Here is a 22,368-nt window from a genome sequence, read left to right as displayed (position 1 = left end):
CCAAGTCATTGATATATATTATAAATATTTGTGACCCAAGCCCTGATCTCTGTGGCATTCCACCAGTTACAGGTTGCCATCCTGAAAATGCCTCCCTCAACCAAAGAGCACTCTTCTATTATTTTGCCAATCCTGCAACCCAATGCCCATGGCTTTTAGTTTATTAAATTATCCGAACTTCCAGATATTTTGAGCTCAAATGAGTCAGGTATCACTGCAATATGACTAATATGCCAGCGATTCACAAAGAGGACTACTGGAAGCAGATTCCCACCACCACTACCGATGACAGAATACTTGAACTGTCTGCAAGTAGTCATTAAAGCATACTCCATTATCACAGGATAAGGACATTGATGGAAAGGCCATCATTAATTACCTATCCTTAGTTTCCCTTGAGAAGGTAATGGTGAGCTACCTTTTTGACTGCACTTGAGTTGTTTGCTAGTTCATTGCAGAGGACAGTTATGCTAATTACTGTGGGTCAGGACTCACATGTAGGCTGGCCAGGCAGATTGGGAAAGGATAAAAAGACATTAATGAAGCAGTTAGATTTTTAAGAAAATCCTATAGTTTTCTGGTCATTACCGATAACATATTTTGGATTGTGTGTGTGAGATATAAACTGTTGGATTAGTATATATAATTTTTCATGTTATTTGTTGACAATTAGGGATTTAGTTTTTAAAGTTAATAACCAGTGGGTTTTTCGTGTGTAACTATATTATTTTCTGTAATCATGACAATTTCTTTTAAAAACAGACCAGTCTTGAAAGTGAATGGATTTTGTGCACTATTAATTGATTTTTGTTTACTTATAAACAAAATAGTTTATAAAGGAAAGTTTTGAGATTAATGGGGTTACACTTACAAAAACTCTGAATCACAAGTAGATGATTCCATCTTTTTTGTACTAAACCTCCATTATATTGTTAAAGCACAATCTACAGCATCTCATGCTTTTCTTTCAATGAAAGACCACTTTGTTAACACCAAAATAATCAAAAATATGATCTATTAAGGTTGGTTCCTATCTGGGATTTGACGTGCATGGTAATAACATCAGCGGAGATCATAACAATCAAAATGAGATTCCCCGCTAGGATAAACGGAATGATAAAGATGAGAAGTCTCTGGATCATTAATCCAGACTTGTGTATTGTTAGTCCTGTAAAAGTGACTAGTGCTAACATATCCTGTCCAAAGCAAATTATAGATGCTTCGTTTAATTTTCAGACTCTAAACTTCTTGGCTGAAGTACGACGACATTGAGATTAAGTCACAACAAATGAGAATTGTTTCCTTTCTTTCCTGAAGGCAAAGAAATAAAAAGAACAGATATTCTTTTAAATTACTGACCAAAAATATGGCATTTTAAGACTGCTTCACCTATCCTTCACAGGGAAAAAGAACTATGCCAATTAAAACTTTTCATTTTTCCATAATTTGTCACCCAGTTGATAATGCAAAATTTTAAATAAACATTTAAACAGATAATTGAGAATGACTGACCATAATGGACTTTTCAATGTGGTATTCTCTGCTGATTGTGAAAGTAACAGTCATGTTGTAACCAGTCTGATTACCATAACCAACAGGCCACCAAAGATCAACAGAAACATCCTGGAAAATAAAGTTCCAATACATAGTATGTTTTTTCTCATGTTTAAGCACATTCCTGTGTGAGGATCAATGCACATATTGTAAAACTTATTATAATTGAAATTAAACTGCTGAATTTTGCTTGTTGTATTCTTTAGACCCAGTTTTTTTTAAATAAAAGTTAGCTTTAGAGGGATGGCAGTGAAGGCAGTGCAATGTTCCTCCTGCAACATGTATGAAGTGAGGGATGCCATCGACGTCCCTGCCGATTACACTTGCAGGAAGTGCACCCATCTCCAGCTCCTCCAAGACCGTGTTAGGGAACTGGAGCTGGAGTTGGATGAACTCCGGATCATTCGGGAGGCAGAGGGGGTCATAGATCAGAGTTATAGGGAAGTAGTAACTCCAAAGATGGCAGATAGATGGGTGACAGTGAGGGGGACTGGGAGGAAGCAGCCAGTGCAGGGACCCCCTGCGGCCGTTCCCCTCAAGAACAAGTATACCGTTTTGGATACTTGTGGGGGGGACGACTTACCAGGGGTAAGTAACGGGGCTCAGGCCTCTGGCACGGAGCCTGTCCCCGTTACTCAGAAGGGAAGGGTGAAGAAGAGCAGAGCAGTAGTAATTGGGGACTCGATAGTTCGGGGCACAGATAGGCGGTTTTGTGGGAACGAGAGAGACTCACGTTTAGTATGTTGCCTCCCAGGTGCAAGGGTACGTGATGTCTCTGATCGTGTTTTCCGGGTCCTGGAGGGGGAGGGGGAGCAGCCCGAAGTCGTGGTCCATATTGGCACCAACGACATAGGTAGGAGGAGTGCCGAGGATGTTAGACAGGCTTTCAGGGAGCTAGGTTGGAAGCTCAGAGTTAGAACGAACAGAGTTGTTGTCTCTGGTTTGTTACCCGTGCCACGTGATAGAGATTCGAGGAATAGGGAAAGAGAACACTTAAATGCGTGGCTACAGGGATGGTGCAGGCGGGAGGGATTCCGGTTTTTGGATAACTGGGGTTCTTTCTGGGGACGGTGGGACCTCTATAAACAGGATGGTCTACACCTGAACCTGAGGGGCACCAGTATCCTTGGGGGGAGGTTTGCTAGTGCTCTTGGGGGGGGTTTAAACTAACTCTGCAGGGGCATGGGAACCCAGATTGTAGCTTCAGGGTGCAGGGCCTGGAGTGTAGGGAGGTTAGGAACATGGCATCAATTTCCAAGGAGGGTGCCTGTAAACAGGAAAGTGGCTTGAAGTGTGTATACTTCAATGCAAGAAGTATATGAAATAAGGTAGGTGAACTTGCAGCGTGGGTTGGTACCTGGGACTTCGATGTTGTGGCTATTACGGAGACATGGCTAGAACAGGGACAGGATTGGCTGTTGCAGGTTCCAGGATTTAAATGTTTTAGTAGGGTCAGAGGTGGGGGTAAAAGAGGGGGAGGTGTGGCATTGCTTGTCAAAGATAGTATTACAGTGGTGGAAAGGACGATGGATGAGGACTTGCCATCTGAGGTAGTTTGGGCTGAGGTTAGGAATAGGAAAGGTGAGGTCACCCTGTTAGGAGTGTTTTACAGGCCTCCTAATAGTCCTAGAATAATTGAAGAAAGGATAGGGAAGGTGATTCAGGAGATGAGTGACAGTAATAGGGTGGTTGTTATGGGGGACTTTAACTTTCCTGATATTGATTGGGAAAGCTATAGCTCAAGTTCGTTAGATGGGTCAGTGTTTGTTCAATGTGTGCAGGAGAGTTTCCTGACACAATATGTAGACAGGCCAACAAGAGGTGAGGCCATACTGGATTTGGTTCTGGGTAACGAACCAGGCCAGGCGTTAGAATTAGAGGTAGGTGAGCACTTTGGGGATAGTGACCATAATTCGGTGATTTTTACTCTCGTGATGGAGAGGGATAAGTGTGTACTACAGGGCAAGAGTTATAGCTGGGGTCAGGGAAATTATGATGCGGTGAGGCATGACTTAGGATGTGTGGCTTGGAAAAGTAGACTCCAAGGCAAGAGTGTAAATGATATGTGGAGCTTGTTCAAGGAGCAACTATTGAGTGTCCTTGATAATTATGTACCTGTCAGGCAGGGAGGAAAGGGTCGTGCGAGGGAGCCGTGGTTTAATAAGGAATTGGAATCCCTTGTTAAATGGAAGAGGGCGGCCTATCTCAAGATGAGGCGTGAAGGTTCAATTGGGGCGATTGAGAGTTATAGGGTAGCCAGGAAGGACCTGAAGAGAGAGCTAAGAGCAGCAAGGAGGGGACATGAAAGGTCCTTAGTCGGTAGGATTAAGGAAAACCCTAAGGCTTTCTATAGGTATGTTAGGAATAAAAGAATGACTAGGGTAGGAATAGGTCCAGTCAAAGATAGTAGTGGGAAGTTGCGTGTGGAGGCGGAAGAGATTGGGGAGACACTGAATGAATACTTTTCTTCAGTATTTACTCAGGAACAGGGCATTGTCGTCGATGCGAATACTGAGTCACAAATAAGTAGAATGGATGGCTTTGAGGTATGTAGAGAAGAAGTGTTGGAAATCCTGGAAAAGGTGAAAATAGATAAGTCCCCTGGGCCTGATGGCATTTATCCTAGGATTCTCTGGGAAGCAAGGGAGGAGATTGCAGAGCCATTGGCCTTGATTTTTATGTCCTCTTTGTCTACAGGAGTAGTGCCAGAAGACTGGAGGATAGCAAATGTGGTTCCCTTGTTCAAAAAGGGGAGTAGGGATAACCCTAGTAACTATAGGCCGGTGAGTCTCACTTCTGTTGTGGGCAAAGTCTTAAAGAGAATTGTAAGGGATAGGATTTATGCACATCTGGATAGGAATAATGTGATCAAGGATAGTCAGCATGGTTTTGTGAAGGGCAGGTCGTGCCTCACAAACCTTATTGAATTCCTTGAAAAGGTGACGAAGGAGGTTGATGAGGGGAAAGCGGTAGATGTGGTATATATGGATTTTAGTAAGGCGTTTGATAAGGTTCCCCATGGTAGGCTACTGCAGAAAATACGGAGATATGGCATTGAGGGTGAGTTGGAGGTTTGGATTAGGAATTGGCTGGATGGAAGAAGACAGAGGGTAGTAGTTGATGGCAAAGTTTCTTCATGGAGTGCCGTCACTAGCGGTGTTCCGCAAGGATCTGTTTTGGGACCATTGCTGTTTGTCATTTTTATAAATGACCTGGAAGAGAGGTTAGAAGGTTGGGTGAGCAAGTTTGCGGATGATACGAAAGTCGGAGGAGTTGTTGACAGTGAGGAAGGATGTGGCAGGTTACAGCAGGATATCGAGAAGCTGCAGAGCTGGGCAGAAAGGTGGCAAATGGAATTCAATGTAGCTAAGTGTGAGGTGATTCACTTTGGGAAGAACAACAAAAAGATGGGGTACTGGGCTAATGGTCGGATACTTGGTAGTGTGGATGAGCAGAGGGATCTTGGTGTCCATGTACACAGATCTCTGAAAGTTGCCACCCAGGTAAATAGTGCGGTGAGGAAGGCATATGGCGTACTGGCTTTTATTGGTAGAGGAATTGAGTTCCGGAGTCCTGAGGTCATGATGCAGTTGTATAAGACTCTAGTGCGGCCGCATCTGGAATATTGTGTGCAGTTTTGGTCGCCATACTATAGGAAGGACGTGGAGGCACTGGAACGGGTGCAGAGGAGGTTTACCAGGATGTTGCCTGGTATGGAAGGAAGATCGTATGAGGAAAGACTGAGACACTTGGGGCTGTTTTCATTAGAGAAAAGACGGTTTAGGGGTGACTTGATTGAGGTGTACAAGATGATTAGGGGGTTAGATGGGGTTGACAGTGTGAACCTTTTCCCGCGTATGGAGTCGGGTATTACAAGAGGGCATAGCTTTAAATTAAGGGGGGGTAGATATAGGACTGAAGTTAGGGGTAGGTTCTTCACTCAGCGAGTCGTAAGTTCATGGAATGCCCTGCCAGTAGCAGTGGTGGACTCTCCCTCTTTATGGGCATTTAAGCGGGCATTGGATAGGTATATGGAGGATAGTGGGTTAGTATAGGTTAGGTGGGCTTGGATCGGCGCAACATCGAGGGCCAAAGGGCCTGTACTGCGCTGTATTCTTCTTCTTCTTCTTCTATGTTTAAACAAATATTTCAACAATAATGTACAAATGGAATGATGAACGAAATGCTTACCTCAAGCTCTCTTTGTACAAAGTTTCATGAGCCAAGAACACATGACAGATTGTGAGCCTGACTTGTATCAGAGTGGCATATACTAAAGGCAAAGTGTGCAGACTATAGGTCAAGTACTGGAAAATGGAATTAGAATTGCTAGGTGGCTGTTTCTGACTGGTGCAGGCTCAATTGGCCCAAGGGCCTTTTTTTGTGCTGTAGACCTCTATGATTCATAACCCAAGTGGTATATGCCTGTGATTGTGTTATACTGGAGCCTCCTCCCACCATTCTTTATCTCACCCTATTAACATAGCCTTCTATTCCTTTCCCTGTCATGTTCTTACTTAGCTTCTTCTTAAATGAATGATGTTTTTCATCCGATCCATTCCCTGTGATAGCAAGTTCTATATTCACATCACTCTTTGGGTGAAGAGGTTTCTTCTAAATTCCCAAGTGGATCGCTGTGATTCATTTATATTTATGGTCCCTAGCATTGAACTTCCCGCAAGGGCAAATGCTTTCTTTGTATCCAACTAGAACTTTGAATGAAGAACATAGCATACATGCCCCTATCATGAAGGAGTAATGAAGATGTAAATTTAGCTTCACATAAAGATATCACACACTTAGTAATCCATGACTGTAGGGAAAATCAGTAACTGAGATGCAAGTAACAATAAGACTAAAAAATTGTTGCATCATCCTGCCATCGAAGGTTGCCTCATTATCAGTACAATATCAGAAACTGGACACATTTGAATGGTCTGGCAGAACACTCTGCCCTTCATTCCCACACCTTCCAGGTGAATGTCTGTTGATTTTGGAGTGTTTCAGAGCTTGAAATTATTCCCTACAATACTCCAATTGCAGAAGGTCCTGCTTGGTCAGGTTACCCTTCTTAATAACTGCAAAACTTAACAGGTCCAAGTTAGAATAATCAGTGTCAAGTCTGGGGTGGCATGGTGGCTCAGTGGTCAGCACTGATGCCTCACAGTGGCAGGGACCCGGGTTGGTTTCTAGCCTCAGGTGACTGATTGTGTGGAGTTTGCACATTTTCCATGTCTGCATGGGTTTCCTCCATGTGCTCCAGTTTCCTCCTATAGTCCAAAGATGTGCAGGTTAGGTGGACTGGCCATGTTAAATTGTCCGTAATGTCCAGGGCTGTGCAGGCTTGGTGATTTAGCCATGATGAATGCAGGATTATAGGGATAGTGTAGGGAGGTGGATCTGGATGGGATACTCTTTGGAGGTGTGGTGTAGACCCGATGGGCCAAATGTCCTGCTTTCACACTGTACAGGTTCTATGATTCTAAGTCAAAAGCTCTCTCAATAGCCAGTTACACATCACCACAGATAGGTGATCACTGAAGGCTGAAGATTTGACAGTACATAAAAATTAAAACATGTTAAATTATTGATCTGAAGTGGAACAACACTTCAATCCGTTCACTCTTTCTTCCAGGAAGTAAAAAACATGGCTAAGAGAAGAGTAGTTGAGGATCATTTGGATAGCTTGTACTACGCACATAATGAACAATGCCATAGACTGTCACTCTGCAGATCAATGTACGCAGATTCCAGATCACACCTGCATCTCAAAGCCCATCAGATGACACGGAACATATTAGATTAGATTAGATTACTTACAGTGTGTAAACAGGCCCTTCGGCCCAACAAGTCCACACCGACCCGCCGAAGCACAACCCACCCAAACCCATTCCCCTACATTTACCCTTTCACCTAACACTACGGACAATTTATCATGGTCAATTCACCTAACCTGCACATTTTTGGATTGTGAGAGGAAACCGGAGCACCCGGAGGAAACCCACACAGACACAGGGAGAATGTGCAAACTCCACACAGAGTCCCCTGAGGCGGGAATTGAACCCGGGTCTCTGGCGCTGTGAGGCAGCAGTGCTAACCACTGTGCCACCGTGCCGCCCACATTACCAGCCTCCACATCTGTAAATGACCATTCATTGGTCAGGCTGAGCTCAGAAGCATCAGTATCATGACCTAACTATTGAACTAACAGGTAGAAATGGAAAACACTGGACTCAGCTGCAAGTTGTGTATTAAGAGGAGGCAACAGTGCCATAAGTGCAGTGTTATAGCCCCTATGGAGGTGCTAAGTACCTCTATCTGTGACATTCTTGATGCACTAATGGTTAGTCTCTGGTAGTAGACTTTAAAAGGAAATCATTAATACAGAGGCTAAGAAATATAGCTGCATTGTCTGAAAATATTAAAAGTTGAACTAAAAGCAGAAGGTTGAATAAGTTTTGCAGTTAAGACCAGATATCCTGGATTAGTCAAGGATTAGTCAACCATAAAAGTTTATTTAGCAACTGGATAGATACAGACATTTGAAACAAACAAGAACAGAAATTGCTGGATAAACTCAGCAGGTCTGGCAGCATTTGTAGAGGGAAAACAAGAGCTAATGCTTCAAGTCCAGTGACCCTTCTTTGGACTTGAAGCGTTAGATCTATTTTCTCTCTACAGATGTTGCCAGGCCTGCTGAGTTTCTCCAGCACACTGCTTTTGTTAAAATAAATGTTGAGTGCTGAAGGCTGTAAAGCACTCAAATGGAAAATGAAATCCAGTTCCTAGAGTACTGAGCCACTGCAGCAGGTCTAAGACAGACATGTTAGCATAAGAGTGAGATGGTGTAAGGGGTGGCAAGCCACAGGAAAGTTAGGGTCATTCACTTGCACAGAGAGGTGGCACCCTGTACAGCAATTACCCAGTCTAGCCAACATAGAGGAGACTATCTTGGATTTGAAATGTTTACTTTAATTGTTTCTCCACAGATGCTGCCAGTCTCACCTGCTTAGATTCTTCAGCATTTTAGTTTTGTTTTAGTAATTTCTGACTTCTGTCTTCCTATAACTGAAGATTAGATTAGATTCTCTACAGTGTGGAAACAGGCCCTTCGGTCCAACAAATCCACATTGACACTCCGAAGAGTAACCCACCCAGACCCATTTCCCTCTGACTAATGCACCTAACACTATGGGCAATTTAGCATGGCCAATCCACTTGACTTGCACATCTTTGTGCATGTGGGAGGAAACCGGAGCACGCAGAGGAAACCCACGCAGAAATGGGGAGAATGTGCAAACTCCACACAGACAGTCGCCAGAGGCTGGAATCGAACCTGGGACCCTGGTGCTGTGAGGCATCAGTGCTAACCACTGAACCACCGTGCCGCCCAGGTTATATATGTAACAGAAATATTCACTTAGTGGAGAATTCCAGTAAAAAGATTTCTCACCTGATTAATCTCCAACCTGACTTTACTTCTGCTGCCTTCTTTGTTTGCAAGAACTATTTTGTAAGTTTGTTGCGTTCGTAGAGATGGAATGCTAACCATCAGCTCACCTTCAATTGGCTTTGAGAAAACAACATCATAAAAACTCTCCACTTCCACTGACCATTTCTGTTCTTTCTCATCTACAAATGAAAAAAGAGTTCAATCAATTTTCTAACAATTTAGCTGTATTTAAATTTCCATTATAAGTTGCTTGCTCAATTCACCTTTAGAACATCTTTACTATCGCACAAAATGTACTTGATTCAGAGTCATTCAGCACAGACACACGTCCTTCAGCCAACCATGTCTATGCCAACCAGCAAACACCAAACTATACGAATCCTAATGACCTGCACTTGACCCATAGCCTACCAAGCCCTGGCATTTTAAGTATTCATCCAGATGCTTCTTAAATATGGTAAGATTCCATCACCCTCTCAGGCATCATGTTCTCTCTATACAGCAAACTCGGGGTGAAAACAAAATTTCCTCAGATCTCTGCTAAACCACTTGCTCTTAACCTTAAACTTATGCCCTCTGGTCTTAGATACATCTGCCATGGGGAAAGAGATTCTCACAATCTACTCTATACCTCATACAGATTCTCCCGCAGCCTCCTCTGCTCCAAGGGAAACAAACTCAGCCTCTCCTCATAACTGACACATTTTATCCCAGCCAAAATCCTGGTGAATCTTCTTCAAACCCTCTCCGGTGTAATCATATTCTCTGGATAGTGCGGCAATCAGAACTGCATACAGTATTCCACCTGCGGTCTAAAACTAATGTTTTATAAAGTTATGACAAAAGTTCCTTTTTCTATATTGTATGCCCTGGCTAATAGAGGGAAGCATCCCATATGCCTTCTTTGCCTGCTTACCTGTGCTGACACTTTCAGGGATCTATGGACTTGTACACCAAGTCCTTTTGTTCCTCAGTACTCTCCCAGGTCTACCATTCACTGTGAATGCCCTTATTAGACCTCCAAAAATCTATCACCTTGCACTTAGCGGGATTGGATTTCACCTGCTATTGCTCTGCCCAATTTACCAGTTGATCATTGTCAGACTGTAGCCTGAGATCATCCTCCTACCACCACCACCAACAACAACTTTTGTGTCATCTGCAAACTTACAAATTTTACCTTTTATACGCACCTAAATCATTAATGCACATAAAAAAACAAGGGTCCCAGCACTAATCCTTGTAGTACACTGCTGGTCGCAGGTTTCTAATCACAAAAACAATCCTCCAAGACTACCCTTTGCCTCCGAAGTGTAAGCCAATTTTGGATTCAGGCTCCACAACAGTGAGGTACTTCCTGTCAGATTAGAGAGGATAGAGGACAAACAGACAAAATCCATCCAGAAACCCTAGCCACTCTCCCCTACATCAAAGATATCTCAGAAATGACTAACAGACTACTCAAACCTCTTGGCATCATGGTAGCCCACAAACCCACCAACACACAAACAGCAGCTAATGAACTTGAGAGACCCTATACAGACAACAAGTAAAACTAATGTCATTTACAAAATACCTTGCAAGAACTATAACAAACACTATGTTGGACAAGCAGGGAGAAAACTAGCCACCAGGATACATGAACATCAACTAGCCACAAAATGACATGACCCTCTCTCAGTAGTATCCTTACATACAGATGAGGAAGGACACCACTTCGACTGGGACCATCCTAGGACAAGCCCAACAGAGACATGCACAAGAATTCCTAGGAGCATGGCATTCCAACCGGAACTCTATCAACAAACACATTGATGTAGATCCCATTTATCACCCCCTCAGAAAAGAAACCGGAAATGACATCACCACAGGAAATGACATCGCCAAACTAAGGAAACCTAAACCCATAAATAGAAAGCAGGCCATGCCACCAGTGCTTCATCCGGAGGCTCACTGAAGATGTTACCTAGTAGGGTGGTGAAATGTCTGAAAATGAACCTTCCAGCTCAGCGAGCAAACCTACATCCAGAACCTCAACCTGAGCTACAAATCTTCTCAAAACCTGCTAGGATAGAGTTCAGTTCACACAGTTAGAGTCAATAATAATTTTTTAAAAATTATTCATGGAATGTGGGCTTCACTGGTGAGGTCAGCATTTTTGCCCATCCCCACCTCCCATTTAAGAGTCAATCACATTACTGTGTGTCTGCAGTCACGCCTAGATCAGACTGGGTAAGGATGGCAGAATTCCTTCCCAAAGCGATTTTGCTTTGAAATGACAATCAACAATGCCTGCACGGTTACCATTCGACAAGCTTTTTTATTAAACTCAAATTTCACCATCTGTCACAGTGGGATTCAAACCCATGTCCTCAGAACACTGGCCTGAGGTTCTGAATTATTAGTGCACAGACATTATCACTTATCTACCACCTAACCTTAACACAATGCACTTGAAATTATGTAGAATTTCCTCTATGTTTACTGATGCAGAAATAGTCGACACCAGTTAAATTTGTACAACTGATCAAATTAGAATACATAATAATCTTTAAGTAATGAAGCAGGATTAGGACTATGCAGGTTATTAAATTGCATATTCACTATTTTAAACTATAGGCAATCTGATAGAGGTATTCAAAATGTACCAGTTTTGATAAAACATTTCATCTGTACTGACTGGTGAAACTCTAAGGTCAGCAAATGAACGAAGTGAAGCTGGTGAAGCTGACTGGACGTGATTCTAGCCCTCTATTTTCTTGGCCTGTTACTGGTGGATTGATTTATTGTTCATTAAATCCTATACATTTTACACCAGATATATTTTGAAATGAATATAGAATTTAACTCCAGTCTCAACTTTTTGCTGGGTAGGCAAATTAAGTCCAGTTTTGGAACAGCTGACATTCCACGTAGCCTCAATGTGTGAATGTACACAAATGCTGGTCGAAAATGCAACATCTTCTTTTAAATTATGATGCATGGCTGGCTTGCCAATGAATAAAGTTGCCAATAGGCACTAACTAGTTACTGCAGCTTTCTTAACAACTACCCGTGTTGGGTTCACACAATACAATCTGCAAGGAGGCACATTACTGTCCATTTTAACCTTCATTTGAAATAAGAAAACATAATATGACAGAACTTTCAATGTCCAAATGTTGTCCTCTGGGTATACAGGTTGAGAGTGAAACATGTTACATCAAAAAGCCATTAGTTTACCTCACAATCACTTCATTTTCTCACTTGATGAAGAAGTAATTAAGAAATATTCTGGTGTTACTGACAGTTCTTACTGCACACAGCTACACAATTAAAGTACTATGCTCTTAGAAAGTGGTCTGGATTTATTATAATATTATGAAAACATACAAGAGTAACTTTCACTAAAGTGAGAAAATGCCAGGAAACCTGGGGGTGGGGGGGGGCTTCCTTCCAGAGATCTACTCAACACAATCACCCTCAGACTCAAGAGCAACACATGAAAGAGCAACAGACCAGTACTGATGCATCACAAACCACACTTCAATAACAGAACTTTACTAACCTCCTATTTCTCTGCCTGAGCCACAGTCAGCCTATGTATTAATCCCTTCAGGCACAGTTCCTCTTAAGCTTGCCAGTATGTTTGATGTTTGCACAATACATTGTTAGTACATATGTATCGTGAGCATAAATATGGGTATAGCACTAGGGAATGCTTTACACGCATAAATCACACACTAGGAAATTGTGAGGATTGTGCCTCTGATCTCCCAATACCCAATCTCACAGGATGCCTCCCAGACAGTAATATTTATCATTGGTAAAAGCATATTCATTGAAATTCATACTTACAAGTGCATTTCATTGTCATTTTTGGCAACTTGCTTTTCTGTAATTTGCTTCTTTAAAAGTAACGTAAACTTGCACATCAGCATTAAATTTTTTACAAAGTGATTTGTCTTTGTTGATAAGTGCTCTGGTAAGCATCTTAGGATGGTTTAATATGCTAAAGATGTCATATAAATACAAGTTGCTGTTGTTGTAAACAACAATACTGTTACAAGTGATGTGTACCGAATGGCTGCTATCATTTCCATACAAAGGTATTTATATCGAGACAGAATGGTCACATGCTTATGGCAAGTCAGTCAGTACATTTCTCCAAGCATTCTCCATTTCACAACAATAAGATTGTATACACAATTATTTGTAATTATAAATTATGAAGTTAGCCCAATGCACTATGAACAATTGTTTTCTTCGTGACTAACAAAACAGTTGTTAATTTTAGACGCTTCTACTTTCATTAATTTCTGCACATGCAGAGATACGTTGCATACAGTCTTTAAATTGTGCATAATAATGGAACGGTGTAGGTTAGATGGGGGTCAGATTAATTTCACAGGTCGGCGCAACATCGAAGGCTGAAGGGCCTGTACAGCTCTGTAACGTTCTATGTCCTTCTAAGGTCTGAGTTCAGGCCCAAACTATACAACCCCTCCTCATGAGGCAGTCCTTCCATACCTTGTATCAACCAAGCGAACTTTCTCTGAACTGCTCTCCAACGCTCAGTTCTGGCAATGATTTGGCAGCTTGATCAAAGTGAAATTTGGCTTGTTGTTGTTTCACGGTGATTTTTTTCCCTCACTACTTCTGGCTTCAGTATACTCCTCTATTGGAATGGTAATTCAATGGTCTGTGACAATGAACTAGTTTCTATACTTTCAGCAGGTGCATTTCTCAATTCAAAGACCACCTTGCTGGTGTCACAAAGTTTAAAATCACACAACACCAGGTTATAGTTCAACAGGTTTAATTGGAAGCACTTTTTTTAAATTTCAAATATATATTTTAATCATAAAATATTCTGATGATCTGTACAATTGATCATGCCATACATACGTAAACATTCCATTTCTTGGCATACAGAGACAGAATAATTCATATATGCAGGTCTGTATGATTACTATTCACATATTTAGCAGGGGGGTCAGTGGAGCCCCCTTACTGGGTCGGCCCCCTGTGCTTAGGCAGGCAGATGTTACATGGTGGTCTTTCCCCACCGCGCCTTGGCGGCAGCTGCCCCAAGCTTCAGCACGTCCCTCAACACGTAGTCCTGGACCTTGGAATGTGCCAGTCTGCAACACTCAGTCGGGGTCAACTCCTTCAGCTGGAAGATCAACAGGTTTCGGACCGCCCAGAGAGCGTCCTTCACCGAGTTGATGATCCTCCAGGCACAGTTGATGATCGCCTCGGTGTGCGTCCCAGGGAACAGACCGTAGAGCACGGAGTCCCACGTCACGGCACTGCTCGGGACGAACCTCGACAAACACCACTGCATTTCTCTCCAGACTTCTTCTGCATAGGCACATTTCTTCCACTAGCTTTCGAAGTGCCGCTCCTTCATCAGGTGTTTGTGAAGGACACAATTGTAAGACACAGAATTTATAGCAAAAGTTTACAGTGTGATGTAACTGAAATTATACATTGAAAAATACCGTGATTGTTTGTTGAGTCTTTCATCTGTTTGAATACCATGATAGCTTCACTTCTTTCATGTGTAAATTACAAAACATTTTTTTTTAAAAGTTGCATTCTCAGGTTAACTGTAACAATTGGTGTTAGGTGTTAGCCTTCACACCCCAGAAACAAACAAACACACACACACGACACTCTACACTCACATACACACACACTCTCACAACCCCCAAACCCAGACAGACAGACACACACAAGACCCACATGCACGCATATACATATATGTTTTTGCAGTGAATTTGTACTTGCAGAGTTACATTGTACTTTGCTCAAAAACTGCATGAATCCATGTAAGACTCTATTATCTCACTTTTTAGATTAGAATCAGTCTAAACATTCTGGCACAGACAGGGAAAACAGGGGGCTAACACCTTCAACATAATTGTCTAGCTAACACCAATTGTTACAGTTAACCTGAGAATGCAACTTTTAAAAAAAGGTTTTGTGACTTACATATGAAAGAAGTGAAGCTATCATGGTATTCAAACAGATGAAAGACTCAACAAACAATCAAGATATTTTTCAATGTCTAATTTCAGTTACATCACACTGTAAACTTTTGCTATAAATTCTGTGTCTTACAATTGTGTCCTCCACAACCACCTGACGAAGGAGTGATGCTCCGAAAACTAGCGCTTCCAATTAAACCTGTTGGGACTATAACCTGGTGTTGTGTGATTTTTAACTCCAGTCCAACACCGGCATCTCCAAATCATTGCTGGTGTTAAGTTTTCTTGATTTCTTTATGGTCCTTTTGGCAATCTGCACCACCACCTCAATCTCTACATTTGACAGGGACAGTCTACAGATGATGTATGGTGTTGAATTTCCCAATCCTTTGTGAAGCACTGAATACTTCGCTCATAAACTGGGGGTCTTTGTCACTCATCACAATGTCTGAAATATCAGTGACTGAAGTGTGCTTTCAGACATTCTACAATCTCACTGGTAGTTGTTGACGTCAGTTGGTCCACCTCCCAGTAGTTACAACAACTGGTTGACTGTGAAAAGACAATCAGTTCCTGAGAGAGTGATGTAGTGTACTCCAAACTTCACCCCTAGTCTGTCTGGGATGTCATGTCATCAACTGCTCATTTTCTTGCTTAGCTGGGTATCCATTTGAAGCAAAGCATGAGTCGATGTGGTCCTTAACCTCATTGCTCTTGTTTGGCCATTAGAGCACTTCTCTTGCTTTCCTCAGGCTAGGCTCAATTCCTCTATGGCTTGCCTCGATGTACTTTAGCATCACTTTTCTTATCAACTTAGGGTTAACGACTGCTTCCTTTGTACAAAATGTTCTTCTTAGGCTATCACTTCATCTCCGAACATCCAATACTCTGTTATAGCTACAGGCATACCCTTGTAAGGTCATCCTTTCTTCACTTCTTCCGGCAACCGTTAGAGATTTGTACCTTTTTCCTTACATTGCTCGATTTCAGCAAGGTACTTACTTTTCAGAGTCAAAATCTCTGCTGGGTTGATGATAATCAGAGTATGTCAAGCTGTTGCTCTGGAAGATTTTAGCATTAACATCCTCAACTTCCTTCATCAGCAGTTGTCAAAGTATACCTGTTCTGCTTGTTTGAATGTCACATTCAGGTAATATTTCTGCAAATGCAATACCATGTTTTGCAGACATGATGTGGAGATGCCAGTGTTGGACTGGGGTGAACAAAGTTGAAAATCACACAACACCAGGTTATAGTCCAACAGGTTCATTTGGAAGTACAAACTTTCAGAGCGCTGCTCCTTCACCAGGTAGCTAGTGGGGCAGGATCGTAAGATGCAGAATTTATAATAAAAGATCAAAGTGTCATACAACTGATGCAATGTATTGAACAAACCTAGATTGTTGTTAAATCTTTAATCATTTAGAATGGGGTTGCAGGTTTCGATTCATTTGATCTTTTACTATAAATTCTGTGCCCGATGATCCTGCCTCACCAGCTACCTGACAAAGGATCAGTGCTTCGAAAGCTTTTACTTCCAAATAAACCTGGTGGACTATAACCTGGTGTTGTATGATTTTTAATTTTTTGCAGACACTTTAGAGCAGATAGTAGTAGTTTAAGGAAAATATCTGAAGTGGCTTATGGTCAGACTCCATTGTCAATTGTGAAATTGTGTCTGACTAATTTATTAGAGATTTTCAAAGTAGTCTCAACCAAAGTGGATTGAGTGGAACCAGTAGATATGTTATATTTGGACTTCTAGAAAGCATTTAACAAGGCACCTCACAGAACACTAACTCATAAGATAGGAGCCTGTAGTGTTGGAGGCAGTATATTGACATGGATAGAGAATTAGCTAATGGGCAGGAAACAGCAGGTGGGATAACAGATTCTTTTGTAGGTTGGTGGCCTGGAGCCAATGAGGTTTCACAGGGATCAATGCTGGAACTGCAACCATTTATAATATATATCAATGACCTAGTGGAAGGAAACAAATGTATTGAATCCAAATTTGTAGCTGATACAAAAATAAGTGAACAGGCAAGTTGCAAGAGGGATATGAACAATTTGTAGAGATATAGATTAAGTGGACAAAAGGTTTGCAAGTCAGGCATAATGTGGGAACATGTGAAGTTGTTCATTTCAGAAGGTACAGCAAAAGAACAGAGTATTATTTCAATGGAGAAAAGCTGCAGAAAGCTGCAATACAAAGGCGATTTTGGGGTATCTGTACATGAAACACACAGCTAGCACACAGGGCCAGCAGAAAATCAGAAAGGTCAATGGAATGTTGGCCCTTATTTTAAAGGGATTCACGTATAAGTGTAGGGAAATCTGACTGCAACTGTACAAGCACAAATGGAGTACTGTGAGCAATTCTGGTCCCTTTACTTAAGGACAAGTTTAATTCATTGGAGGCACTTCAGAGAAGGTTTACTGTAATAATCCCCAGTATGGAGGACTTGCTTTACGATCAAAGATTAAATAGGGTGAGACTCTACTCATTGGAATTTAGAAGAACGAGAGCTCATGTCATTGACGCACATAGGATTCTTAAGGGGCTTGACAGGTAAGTGCTGAGAGGATGTTTCCCTTCATGGGAGAATCTAGGATAAGAGCACACAGTCTCAGAATAAAGAAGCACCAATTTAAGTTTGACATGAGAAAAAAATTCTTTTCTCAGAGGATTGAGACCGTTTGGGGCAGAGTCCTATTTAAGGCTGAGGTAGATAGATTCTTGATCATTAAGGGAATCAAGGGTTGTGGGGAAAGGGCAGGTAAGTGGACCTGAGGAATGTTAGATCAGTCATGATCCTACTGAATGGTGAAGCAGGCTTGACAGGCTGAATGGCCTACTCCTATTACTATTTCTTACGGCTTTATGGTCTCTGCCAAACAAGTTTTGATTAAAATGCTCACAAGCAAAGATGTCAGCCATCTATCTGAACATATCACTTAGTTTGGGTTAACATCATGAATGACAATGCAACTGGCTGTCTGCACTGCATAAAAATCCAAGTCCTGCCCTGTTGGTATTACGCTGCAAGGTGACTTTATTATTGACACAATGGTACATTAGTGCAGGAGCTGTTTGTCATTAGTTTTTTGTGAAATTTTCCACCATAACACCCTAAGCAGCGAGCTCTCAGAGTTTCATTCGGATGACAAAATAAGTGACAACTTTGCTACATAAGTCATAAAATCTAATAAGTTACTGCACTGCTATCACATCTATTGGTTACTGCATTTCTCACCTTATCCAGATCCAGATGAAGTTTTTTGCTCTCAGTTCTTTGAGCATGTATGAAGTCAAGTACAACAGTATCTTTCTCATTATCAATTTCAGTTCACCTGGCGCGCTCTGATCTGCAATGACCTCTTCCATTATGTCTCCACATCCATTGACTAGCAGATCTTCCACAACAGCACCACTTTTTTGTGCAGTCTGTACTGATATTCTTCTCCAGAACTGGAAAGGCAACCAGGGACAGGCAATGAACGCTGGCATGGCCAGCGATACCCAAGACTCAAGAATGATATTTTAAATAATGCCAAATGATATGCTCAACCATCTGGATCTCCCAAATGGCATCAAAATCTTAGTTAGACAACTGCTGCTTTAATTCAGTTTCACCTGACAGGAACCACTGTTTGCATCAGAAGGAGTAAAGACCTTTAGGATCTACCACTAAAGTTCACTAAATCTGCATTCACCCAACTTCCAGCACTAGGGCATACCTTATGACACTTTAAGTGCACATCTGAGTATCTTTTAAAAGGCTGCGAGGTTTCCTGCCTCAACTCCCCTTCCCAGACCCCCACCACTCTCTTGGTGAAAAAAATTCTTAAGTTCCCTCTAAACCTCTTGTCTTTCACCTTAATATTTACCCCTTTGTTATCGACCTTCAACTAAAGGGAATGATTGCTTTTTATTCACACTGTCATACCCCTTATTATCTAATACATTTCTATTAGATCCCCACTTAACCTTCTCTGCTCCAAAGAAAACAACCCAAACTTATCCAGTTAAAAATCACACAACACCAGGTTATAGTCCAACAGGTTTAGTTGGAAGCACACTAGCTTTCGGAGCGACGCTCCTTCATCAGGTGATAATGGAGGGCTCAATCCTAACGCATAGAATTTATAGCAAATATTTAGTGTGATGTAACTGAAATTATACATTGAAAAATTGATTGTATGTTAAGCCTTTCATCTGTTAGAAACGTTAGTTTCATTTCTTTCATGTGTAAATCACAAAACCTTTTTTTAAAAAAGTTGCACTCTCGGGTTAGCTGTTAACAATGGTGATAGCTAGACAATATGTTGAAGGTGTTGGCCCCCTGTGTTCTCTGTCTATGCTATGATGTTTAGATTGATTCTAATCTAAAAAGTGAGATAACGGAGTTTTACATAAATTCATGCAGTTTTTGAGCTGAGAGCTCTACATGAATGCATGCAGTTTTTGAGCAAAGTACAATGCAACCCTTCAAATACAAATTCACCCCACAAAATATATGTGTGCATGTGGGTCTTTGTCTGTCTGTGTATGTCTGTCTGTCTGGGTTGGGGGTTGTGAGTGTGAGAAAGTGTATGTGTGTGTGTGTAGTGAATGCAGAGTGTCTTAAGTCTGTGAGGGCGTGCATGTGTGAGTGTGAGAGTGTGTGTGTTGTAAGGGTGTGTGTGGGTGTCTGTGTGCGCGTCTGTGTATGTGTGTGTATAGGAATGCCTGCGTGTGTAAGAGAGTGTGTGTCTGTAAGGGTGTGTGTGGGTGTCTGTATGCACGTCTGTGTATATGTGTGTCCGTGTGTATGTATATATAGGAGTGCCTGTGTGTGTGTGAGAGAGCGTGTGTGTGTAGGAGTATCTGTGTGTGTGTGTAGGAATGTCTATGTGTGTGCATAGTGCAATGGTGGTCACCTGTAATGTGACATGAACCCAAGGTCCCGGTTGAGGCTCTCCCTATGGGTACCGAACTTAGCTATATCAACCTCCAAATCAAACTTATCCAGTCTATCTTCATACCTAAACTGCTCCACTAAATCCTGGTAAATCTCCTCTGCAGCCTCTCCAATGCAATCATATCCTTCCTATGGTGTGGAGACTAGAACTGCACACATTAATCCAAATGTGGCCTCACCAAAGTCCTGTACAGTTTCAACACGATCTCCCTGCTCTTAAAACCTATGTTACAACTGATAAAGGAAGTGTCCCACATGCCTTCTTAACGAACTTATTGATCTACCCTGCCACCTTCAGGGATCTGTGGACAAGCACCCCAAGATCCCTCTGTTCCTCTAAGTGTCCTAGTGTCCCATCATTCATTGAGAATGCCCTTATCTTGTTCCTTCTTCCAAAGTGCATCACTTCCCACTCATCGTGGTTAAATTCCATCTGCCATTGTCCCACCTATCGCACCAATCTGTCTACAGCCAATCTTTGTGTCATTCGCAAACTTGTCTGTCATTCCTTCCATGTTTTCATCTAGATTGTTTACATATATTACGAACAGTAAGGGACTCTATGGTACGCCACTGAACATTAGGTTCCAGGCACACAAGTAGCCTTCTATTACCACCCAGTCTCCTGTTAATTTTGGATCCAACTTGCCAAGTTACCCTGAATGCCATATGATTTTACCTTCTTTATCAATTTCTTATGTTTCCCAGCTTCTCAAAAGCCTTACTGATATCCATATACATTTCAGCAACTGCACTGCCCCCAACCACAAGGTCACCTCCTTGAAAAATTCCATCAGACATGTTGGCATGATCTCCCTGACAAAGCCATGTTAACTAACCTGATCAAACCTTACCTCTCTAAATGGAGATTAATTTTTTCCTTCAGAATTTGCACCACTTGTTTCCATACCGCTGATGTGATCTATAGTCCACTGATCTATCTCCACCACCTTTCTTGAAAAGTTGAACCACATTAGTTGCCTTCTGGTCTTCTGGCACATCTCCCATGGCTGGAGGTGCATTTAAAATTTGGTCATGGTCTCTATGATTTCCTCCCTGATCTCCAACAGCTACTTGGGATACAACTCATCCGGACCTGGGGATTGTTTCACTTTCAAACCCAAGAAAACCTCCAAACCTCTTCACTCCCTATATCAAACTACTCAAGAAACTCACAGGCCATTATCCCCTCAAATTCTGTTCTTACACCCTCCTTCACCTGAGTGAAGACATATGTGAAGTACTCGTTTAACACTCTACCAATATCCTCCAGCTTTACACACACACATTTTCCCTTCAGATCTAATGAGCCCTCCTCTTTCCCTGGTTATTCTCTTCTTCCTGATATACTTATACTAACGACTTTCTAAGGTGGTGGCAAAGTAGTATGCTTCAACCGGAGCTCATCCGTTTGTCTGTTTCTTCTCTCATTTTCTCTCCTTTTGTGCTTTTTTTCTGTCTTCTTCCTTCTCACTGATGTTGTGAACTCCTATCTTCAGCGTGGACTCAGCAAGTCATCCCCTCGGCCCCGCGTAGCCTCAGCATGGACTTCTAGCCTCAAGGCGATTCCAGAGCAGTCATCCAGCCTCAAGGTGAAGCCCAGCACAGTCTGGAATCAAGACCCAACATGGACTGGAGGCTAGGTGCCATCGTGCACTGAATTGAAAGACTATTATTCTGAACTTCTTATTTCTCTATTTTCTAATGTATTCCTACAATTTGTAATTCTGGACTTTTTATTTCTTTGGTTTTCTAATTTTTTTTCCTATGAATTTGTAATGAAGAATCTGTACCTAGGTACCTTACTCCTAAGTTGGTGCCGTATGTGGCAAGTTGTAAACTTTTCAGTGCATTCTGGTATAACACGACAATTGTGTTCCTCTGCAACGTCGCACTATAGAAAATCACACTATGGAAAACGCCAAAGGTAATCGTGCTGTAGAAGATAGCTATAGAAAATTGTTATACCATTCTGTAGGAAATTCGTGTTTATCCAAACAACATCTACAATTTGTCAATCGCGTTAGTCAATTCGCACTGACGAAACGAGTGTTGTACCAGAATGACCTGTACGTGACAATAAAGCTAATTCATTCAGTGTTTTTCTCATGCCCCCTCTTTGCTCTCTTAATTGCTTTCTTAAGTTCTCACTCTGTACTTCTATACACCTCTAGGGCCTCCACTGATTTGCTCCATTTACATTGGCAAGTTCACATTCACTTGCTGTTCTCCTTCTGCAATCATCAGTATAACAGTCAAAAACCACTCAATAGCTTCAGACCTGATGATGATGACAATCTGTTGTTTAGTAAAGAGGGATCTGTCAGAATCATCGGTTGAAATCTTGCCACCAGCTATCTTTATAGGCTTGCTTTGCTTCTTTCTGGTGAATCACTTGACTACAAAGTGACTCAGTTTTTTGAAG

General features: G+C 41.8%; 1 protein-coding gene across 4 annotated transcripts in view; it reads right to left on the bottom strand.

Annotated features, from left to right (window-relative positions):
• manba (mannosidase, beta A, lysosomal) overlaps nt 1–22,368 on the bottom strand; it is a 107,315-nt gene that overhangs the window by 43,911 nt on the left and 41,036 nt on the right. For all 4 annotated transcript variants that reach the window (XM_043674525.2, XM_087979858.1, XM_087979859.1 and 1 more), the window contains exons 6-7: nt 9,008–9,186; nt 1,513–1,623 (exon numbers count right to left, since the gene is read on the bottom strand). In XM_043674525.2, coding sequence (XP_043530460.2) covers nt 1,513–1,623; nt 9,008–9,186 — 290 coding nt within the window. The remainder of the gene's footprint in view (nt 1–1,512; nt 1,624–9,007; nt 9,187–22,368) is intronic.

This window comes from Chiloscyllium plagiosum, unplaced genomic scaffold (assembly GCF_037043375.1).
Source record: "Chiloscyllium plagiosum isolate Xiang-an unplaced genomic scaffold, Cpla_swu_hap1 HiC_scaffold_36, whole genome shotgun sequence".
NCBI lineage: Eukaryota > Metazoa > Chordata > Chondrichthyes > Orectolobiformes > Hemiscylliidae > Chiloscyllium > Chiloscyllium plagiosum.
Note: the sequence above shows the minus strand (reverse complement) of the source record. Positions and strands in the feature narration are given on the sequence as shown.